Source organism: Diceros bicornis, chromosome 24 (genome assembly GCF_020826845.1).
Source record: "Diceros bicornis minor isolate mBicDic1 chromosome 24, mDicBic1.mat.cur, whole genome shotgun sequence".
In the NCBI taxonomy this organism is placed as follows: domain Eukaryota; kingdom Metazoa; phylum Chordata; class Mammalia; order Perissodactyla; family Rhinocerotidae; genus Diceros; species Diceros bicornis.
The window spans coordinates 9,319,427-9,328,654 of record NC_080763.1 but is presented as its reverse complement, the minus strand read 5'-3'; the positions used below and the strand labels follow the sequence as shown (position 1 = coordinate 9,328,654).

The window sequence follows — 9,228 nt, the reverse complement described above, 5'->3', positions numbered from 1 at the left end:
GCGCAGCAAGATGGCCGTGAGCGCCCGGTCCGCAGAGAAGGAGCTGCAGGCGGCCGCCGTCTCCACTGGCCCCTCCCTGGAGTTATGCACCTTCCCCTCCACCCTGGGCTCCTCGGTCGCGGCAGCCGCGCTGGCGCAGCTCTCCGTTGTGGGTGAGAGGCCCACGGGGTCCGGGAGGGACGTCCCCTCGGAGGCGGCGCCTGGGCGGCGCTCAGCGGGAGGCCACAGCGGGGACCCTCCTCCTCGGAACCCAGGGCATCCCTGGCTAGGGCAGAGTCTTCTCTGGCTCCTTGGAGGAGAGAGAGGCAGCGGGGTGGGACCCAGGGCACAGCTACTCTGCTCTAGTGCCACTGGAGTGACTCTGCCCAGCTCACACTTGGAGACAAATCCCGGGTAAATCCTGGACTCCCAGGCCGCTGCCATTTGCCTGCGACTGGAGTGCCCACCTGCATTTAGTTTAGGCGTTAATTTCAGCTTGTCCCTTCTTAGCTTTTCTTTGCAAGTTAATTTCCTCCAGCCATGGCCAACTGGAGAATTTACAGGCAAACAAGAGAGTGGTTTGTTTTTTTTTTTTGATAATTTTATTTATTTATTTATTTTCCCCACCAAAGCCCCAGTAGATAGTTGTATGTCATAGCTGCACATCCTTCTAGTTGCTGTATGTGGGACGTGGCCTCAGCATTGTCGGAGAAGCCGTGCCTACCCGGTGCGCGCCGGGGATCCGAACCCCGGCCGCCAGCAGCAGAGCACCTGCACTTAACCGCCAAGCCACGTGGCCGGCCCATGAAAGGGGGTGTTTAAGAAGCTCCTGTTTTCAGCAAGGAACGTTAGCTAGAAAGGGATGCTCAGGGGATGCAAACAGATGATGACCTTGGATGGTCCAGGTTAAAGGACTTCTTCAGTTAGAAAGCTGAACCTGTAATCAAGGACCTCAGTTTAAGGTGAGACAATCCAAGAAAGAGCATTTCTGTGCAGCTCATAAACCATTTAGGCCAAATAGTCAACAAAGCACCTCCTTGCTTTATTATCATCTCATCGCTTCAAGATGATCATATTGATTTCTGTTTTAATGTTACTGTTAGGTTCAGGTAGTTTCTTTTTTCCTTCTTAGATGAACTAATTTAACTTCACAATTCTTATGAGATAGGCTTGGATGAGTATTATCATGAAAAATGTTAACCACTGAAGAGGTCTTAATGTGTCCAAGGTCATTGCCAACAATAGAGCCAGGGTCTTGAACTCTTTTCATACTTGATCTCTAAATCAGCAGGTGCATTCAACCCTAGTACTTATGTGCAAATATTTTATCTGCTAGTAATTTCTGGACCCTCAGAAAGTTTTTTGTAGGAAAAAACTTCATTAAGCCTCTGAACTTGAGTGTGTTATAAAAGATGTAGCTCTCCAGCCCATTTGCAGGTGGAACAAGCTTGTGCTCATTCATTCCCCAGAAGAAATGAAAGGACATAGGTGGCAATGCCTGTCCCTCCTGAACACTCACTTGCTTGCAAACTCAGTAACTGATTTCCACTTGGTTTGAGAGCTTGGTTCATTAAGAGAATCCAAGTTCCCTGGAACTGAGGGCAGAAATTGCTCTTTACTCTTCAGAGGACTGAGTATGGCCAGGAAGGGAGTCACACCCCTTGTGTTTGAATCTAGACTCCATCAGTGATGGGCTCTGTGACCTTGAGCATATGGCATGACCTCAGAAGTCTTAGATTTCTCACCTGTGAAATGGGAATCATCATAAGGTTGTGAGCATCAACTTAGATAACTCACGTAAAACATCAGTCATGTCAAACTCATCCCACACGTGAGGATGCAGGCTTGGAGCCCGTTTAGGCAGATCTGTATGATGCAGTGGTGACAGAGCTAAGGTAAGTAGAACTTCCTCTGTTCTCGCCTCTTCCTTTATCCCTTCTTTCTCCTTCCTTCTTCCCATTCTATATGTATCTTGTCTTCATTACCTTTTCTAACATTTCCCAAGCCACTCTTCTCACGTGCTTCCTACTTACAGGGTGTGAGAGAAAAGGAGACTTCTGACAGTACGTCAATGAGCGAAAAGAGTTAGAAACTGTCTGCCTCATACCTACCAGTTTTACCAATATTGACTCTCATCCCGTCCTTAAAATATTGGCACAGAAGTAAAAATTAAACGGTTAATTAAATGTGTGTTTTTTGGCAAAATATTATATTTAGGATATAAATATATGAAAACATTCTTAAACCTATATTATAGACATGTTATATCTATCCTTTTCGTAAATATTTATTGAATTTTTTGTCCTGTCCTATACAGAACCCTTCTTTCTACCATGAGAGATGCAAAAATGGAATCTTAAGAGGAGTTTGTCCTCAAGGAGCTTAAAATATCTACCTAAATTAGGATACTATGAAATGAAATAACAAGTACAAAAGAGGTTCATATTAAGTACTATAGAAATTCAGAGATAGAAGATGTGATTTCCAGCCGAGTAAGCATTTGAGCTAGATCTTAAAGGGTTAAATAGGATTTGGACAGATAAAAAAAAGATGTTAATTTTCTAATTTTTTTTTTAGAACAATCATTGCAAAGTGACTATTTTAAATGCAACGAAGAAGCTAGGACCTTTCTTAAGGACATTGCCATTGCTGTTAAGAAATTGGTATTGTATTATCTATAAGAGCTATTTTTTTCAATCTTCCACTTATTTCTTCATCAGACTTTAATTTAGCACCAACTCTGTTCAAGGTACTTCAATAGATGAATAGGGAAAATATTTGCTTTGAATGAAAAAAATTTTTCTCTTGATTTACTGAGCATTGGCACCAGTGTTGTTCAGCTGTGGATTGTTGCTCGATGTTCCATGCAGAACACGGGATTAAGGAGCTGTGCTACGGATGAGGGCATGCCTGCTTAGGAGAAGCATACTGGTGATAGTGGAGCTCAGTTAAGGGGTGGGCCACGTGGGCAAATGCTTGGGACACCAATATGTGAGCGTTACTTAAAACAAACCCCTGGAATAAATTGTGTGCATGGTGCCAATTGACTCAGTTCTCTATAAACAATTCCTTGCATAACTGATGAAAGATTATTTGGCACCTAATCCACTGAAGTAGACCATGCTATTCAGTGAAAACAGACAGAAACTCTTTCAGTTATACTAACTTGGCCCCATCAAAGAAATATTTAAAGAATTTGCTTGTGAAGTGTCACAAACATGTCTCTGCTTGGCCCTGGGTAATGTTTACAATGCTTCCCGGGCAGGTCAGAATGGTGAAGTTTTCTTGTTTGATTTAAAAATATTGAGTAAGAATCTACTAAATATCAAATACATATCAAATATGTGAAAATGTAGAAATATGGCTGTAAAGTAAATGAGTTTGAGTCTATAGACTACTGGCAAAATTTAATCTCTTTGTAATTATATTTTTATGTTATTATATATAGTTGTATATGTACACTACAGAATTATACTTTATAATTCCACTTAAGTAAATATACTTATGTAAACACTGAGAGTGTGCATGTTATACTGCACTGTGATCCTGGAGAACCCTTTTCCTTTGCTTTGTTCTTTTAGCTGTTTTTCTTGAGGATTTAAAGGGGTCAAAATATTTACTATGGCTTATAAAAGCATCTAGTGTGTCTCCCTTTAATATCTGAGCTGTGAAATCTCTTAAATAGAGATAAATCCTTCCATTTTTTAAAAGTAAATTTCTGCTATTATAAAAGCACTGCATGTGTGCTGGAAAATTTAGAAAAAAGTAGACAAGCAAAAGGAAGAAAGTAAAACCACCATGATCCCACTGCCCTAAAATAATCACAATTAACTCTTTGATGAATGGCCTTCCTGCTTCAGGGTATAGATGCTGCCTGGATTGAATTTTACTTTTTTACAGAAAAGGGATCATACTATATACACAATTATGTAATCTGCTTTTCATTTTCATAAAATATAATGGCAATTTCTCAGGTCATAAAATAACTATAGCTTTTATGACCATTTATTTAAAAGATGATTTATCTATTTTTTCCACTAATAGATTTTTGAATGCCTTTTCCTTCTTTAAAATTGCCCCACCAAAAATAATAATAATAATAATAGCCCACCAGACTATTTGTTGTAGGTATATATAAGAGGATCACTGTTCTCTTTATACCTAAGCATATTTCTATAGGCACTTTCCATTTTTTAATTAAGTAGCTTTCTTTCTCAATGTTACCCTTTTGTTGGATTGAAACTGCATACAAGAAACACACATAGGGAAAGATGATTTCTCAGTAGAGGAAAATCAGCAGAAATTGAAAGATAAATGAAAAATAACACCTTAAAAACTGATTGTAGAGTAGGTACTTTTCCCACTTTCTATTCTAAATAAAAATAATAACAAAAAGTGTTTAATGAAAATCAAAATTTGATCTCTAAAAACATTTATAGGACATTGTTTAGGAAATCAATCTATTTTAATGTCTTAACTTTTTAAACATGTAATTTAAATTTTCAGGAAGAAATGAGAAAAAATACAATTGATCTTCTGGAAATTGAAAGCATGGAACTCAGCAGACTGTATGTTCTATTGGAAACTCTTCCCAATAACATTCGCATAGAATTGGAAGGTACTTTTGAGGTTCTCAACTGTAGAAATTTAGTTTATCTTATAAGAAAATAGAGCCAAATACTTGTAACAAAATGAGTTTAATAGTTATTTCATGTCGAAATATAGCTAGAAAGAGTACACAACACAAACATAGTGAGATCCCTAATAATTTTCCCTGACATTTTAAGTGGAAATAATATATAAAACTTGAATTTATATAATTTAGTTTCTAAATAGACTAAAGGTATATATATCAGCTCATCTCAAATTGACATTTATTCAGTTAAATAAAGTTAGGCAGCTTGACTGGTCTTAAACCACCATTCTATTTTCTGTCTCTATGAGTTTGGCTACTATAGGTAGAATCATACAAAATTTTTCATTTTGTGACTAGCTTATTTCACTTGGCCTGTCTTCAGAGTTCATCCATGTTGTAGCACGTGTCAGAATTTCTTTCCTTTTTAAGGCTGAACGTATTGTATGTCTATACCATGCTTTCTTTATCCATTCATCCATCGATGGACACTTGGGTTGCTTCTACCTTTTGGCTCTTGTGAATAATGCTGTTGTAAACATCGGTGTGCAAATATCTATTCAAATCCCTGCTTCCAATTTTTTTAGGTATATATGCAGAAGGGAATTGCTAGATTGTATGGTAATATGGTAATTTTACATTTAATTTTTTGAGAAACTGCCATACTGTTTTCCACAGTGGCTGCACCATTTTACATTCCCATCCATGATGCACAAGGGTTCCAATTTCTCCTTATTCTTGTCAACACTTGTTATTTTCTGTTTTTGTCTTTTTACATAATAGCCATCCTAATGGATGTGAATTGGTATCTCGTTGTGGTTTTGATTTGCATTTCCCTAAGGATTAGTGATGTTGAGCATCTTTTCATTTGCTTCTTGGCCATCTGTATATCTTCTTTGGAGAAATCTCTATTCAGGTCCTTTGCCCATCTTTTAATCAGGTTGTTTGTTTTGTTGTTGAGTTGTGGGAATTCTCTATATATTCTGAACGTTAACCCCTTATCGGATATATGATTTGCAAATATTTTGTCCTATTCCCTGGGTTGTCTTTTCACTCTGTTGTTGATGACTTTTGGTGCACAAAAATTTTTAGTTTTGATGTAGTCCAGTTTATCTATTTTTCTTTTATTGCCTGTGCTTTTGGCATTACATCTAACATATCATTGCCAAAGCCAGTGTCATGAAGCTTTCTCCCTGTTTTCTTCTAAGAGTTTTATAGTTTTAGTTCTTACATTTAGGTCTTTGGTCCATTTTGAGTTAAATTTTGTATTTGGTGTGTGGTAAGGGTCCAACTTCTTTCCCCAGCTGCCAGGAGTGTTGGCTGAGGCCACAGCTCACTTCTTCTGCAGGAACTACCCTGGACAAAAGAGGAAGGCTGCACTCCAGGTTACATCCCCTCCCCAGGTGCTGCCCACATCCAGTGACTGGTCACTGTGAGGGAACAAAGGGCACAAAGGTCTGCCTCCCTCACCTCCATGTAGAACAACTCCAAAGTGTCATCACAGCTCCAAAGAACATCACCATTTAACCTCCTGCTTTGCCTCTGCCTCCCACTCTTCCCTTATTTCTGCAGAGATGTTCCCAAGAGCACTACACAAAAAGTATTCTACACACAAATTTTAGAATCTGTTTCCCAGGAAGTCCAACCTAAGACAGTGGTCTAAATAAGTAAAAGCCATTTTTTAAGTAGATGTTCTGGTTATCCATTTAGTGCCTTGCAGCTCCAAATCTACCTTCATTGTCTGCTCTGTGATAAGGGACCTGGGCCCTGTAAATGTTCCCCTTTACCAGCTGGCACAATGTAAGGCATTGTCAGTAGAGGGCACTGGAGGGACTCTGTAGGAAGAAGGGGGACCCTTCCTGGTTCCAGTGTGCCTAGCTTGGCAGACTCTTGCAGTGCATGCAGCTTCTCCATGCCAGGGTCCTGCAGCGTGCAGCAGGCTGCAGTGCCCAGGAGCTTCCTCCAGTACCCCTTGGGCAGCTTCAGGGTAGATTGCAACCAGTGAGGCACCTTCCTGTGAACAGCTTCTCCAGCATCTTTTGGGTGGTGTTGCAGTGAGTTTTGAAGTATGGCACCTCCCTGTGGACAGGTTCCTCCAATACCCCAGAAGACAGATTTCTAGGAAGTTCTGCCAGCCCAGCATTTCATGAACTTCTTTGCCATCCAGTGAACCACAGCCCTCTCCAATGAGGTCTAGATCTCACGTCTGGAAGTGCCACTTCCATGGGGGGACTCTGTCTCAACTCCTAAGGATCATGGCTGCTCCTTATGCCTGCTATTCCTGAATTCTTTAGACTTCTTTCCTTTCTTACTGTTCATTCCCTCATTACACTAATCCTCTGTCATAGTTAATAGTTCTTTATATTAAAATTTCCCTGTTCCATTTACTATATGATTTCTATCTCCTAATTAGACCCTGACTGATATAGTTAGTTATAAAACAATATACCTGGTGTTAGTCTAGTTTGGTGGGGAAAATACAACTAACTATGTGCGGAGAAAGAATAAGACTTAGAAGAATCTGTGCAAAAGGCAGAATTAAGAACTTTTTTGCTTTATTTTCTTTGGTTGTTTTTCTTTATTTTCCAGATTGGGTTACTTTTATAATCAGGAAAAATATTTTAGGAGGAAAAAAAGTACCATGCTAGCTTATAAGGTCCTTGATACACACTGAATACTTAACCAAGTAAATTTAGTTGGCCTTATGTTATAGAGCTGTGCTGCTCAAAGTGTGAGTCTTGCATCAGCAACATCAGCATCACTGAGAGCTCATTACAAAATGCAGACTCTCTAGGTGCACCCAGTCCTACTACATCAGAATCTGTGTTTCAACAATGTCCCCAGGTGATGCATATGTGTATTTGAGACATGAAGTTTGAAAAGCTCTGCTACAATGAGCAAATTTAACTAGTAGCCTGGAAAAAATAACCTGGCTCTCCCCGGGGAGCTACCAGCTAGTTTCTTGGGAATTTGTTGCATAGAAGTGGGTAGTCTGGTACCTTTCTCAACAACAGTGTTCAAAAATTCCTGCATTTTTACCATCTGTCTATCTTACACTAAGGTAATCCTCTGAAGTCTTATGTGATTACACTGATTTGCTATTTATTGATGAATAATTAGTTCTTTAACACACTGGCTTCCCCAGAAAGCAGAGCCAGAGATGATGGCTTTTGCACTAATATTTTATTAGGGAATACAATTCAAAGAGGAGAAGGGCGGGATAAGAAGAGCAAAGCAGGGAGAAGGAGAACTAGTATGGGGTGCAATATGATGTTGACTGCTGCCAAATGCAACTAATTAAGTATGAAAACATGCCCCTAAGACACAGTGTTGTCTCTCTCAGGACTATCCAGGCACTGGCTTCTGTCTGTCTTTAGTCCCGTGTTGGCCCCATCTCCCACACTTTGGGTTACAGATGCATGAGTGTGGGTGTCTAAAGAAGTCCCATGGCAGAGGCAACAGGGAAGTCCTAGACAGGAGGTGAGAAATGAGTAGAACAGGCAGGAATCAGGAGCAGTCAGACTGCACAGCCTGAAGTTGTTCAGAGCCCACAGAAAGCTGGTCACCATAGCAGCAGCTGAAATAAGGGAAACAATGGATAGGTAAGACCGAGAGAGTCCAAAGGGGTAAGAGATGTCTGATACAGGAACATAATTAAAAGACTGTTTCCCCAGAAAGTCATAATTTGTTCATGATTTGAAAAGTCAGTATCTGCAATTATGCTGGTTCTCAAATAATTTGGTAACATTTCCACTTACTTTTAAGAATGTGTCAGAGATGCTCGCAGATTAAATCTTTTTGAGATAAATCAATTACAAATGAAAGTTACAAGGATGAATAATGAAGTAGAGTTTCTGAAGATGAAAATACTTGATCTGAATAATGTTAATACAGCTCTGGGGTAGGTATTTTTTTTATTCAGCACTTGAGGGGGTCGGGGTCTTGGGCTGGAGTGGGAACATTGTCCTAAGGGGTTGGCCTTCTGGTCTGAACTGGTGCAGGGCAGGTTAAGGGGTGGAGATCACTGGTAGAAGATGACCCGGACCGATGAGGGTTGTGTGTTGCTGCAGAGAGTGGGAGAGGAGAACAGAAAACCTTCAACCACTGTACAATGTCAGAAGCAAGCAGCTTCCCAGTGGCAGCTACTGTGTGTAAACCACACGCTGCCCTGCACGCCACCTCCAAAGGGAGAGGCTCACAGTGGTTTAGTTTCCATGTTAGTAAGATTAAGTTCACAAACCTCAACCACCAAAGGAACAAATGTTGTTGAGTATTGTAATATAGTATCAAAGCAGATATATTGTCGCTAGTTTAGTCCCTTAAAGATATCAGTCATGATCTACTGGAGGGCTGAGGATGGGGTTGGTTCCCAGGAGAGGGTTCTGTAATTTTATCTGTAATTAAGTGGGACAATATATGTACCTGCCTGTAGCTCAGGATCTGACACCTGTTAGTTTCTGTCCTCTATTCCTGAGCTGTGTCGCCAGCACTTCACCCACCGTGGGCATCATTTTCTTTATCTGTAAAATGGGCGTTACAAGTCTTGACCTACCTGGCTCATGGAGGAAGAGACATATTCTGAAATAAAAAACAACAAAACCCTGAAGAAAAACTCA

General features: G+C 40.2%; 1 protein-coding gene across 1 annotated transcript in view; it reads left to right on the top strand.

The window, feature by feature from the left end:
* The first annotated feature begins 10 nt into the window (after positions 1 to 10).
* The window catches only part of CCDC175 (coiled-coil domain containing 175), a 68,176-nt gene continuing 58,958 nt past the window's right edge, over positions 11 to 9,228 (top strand). The window contains exons 1-4 of the mRNA XM_058567974.1: positions 11 to 152; positions 2,557 to 2,642; positions 4,486 to 4,597; positions 8,378 to 8,513. Of these exons, the coding sequence (XP_058423957.1) occupies positions 11 to 152; positions 2,557 to 2,642; positions 4,486 to 4,597; positions 8,378 to 8,513 (476 nt within the window). The remainder of the gene's footprint in view (positions 153 to 2,556; positions 2,643 to 4,485; positions 4,598 to 8,377; positions 8,514 to 9,228) is intronic.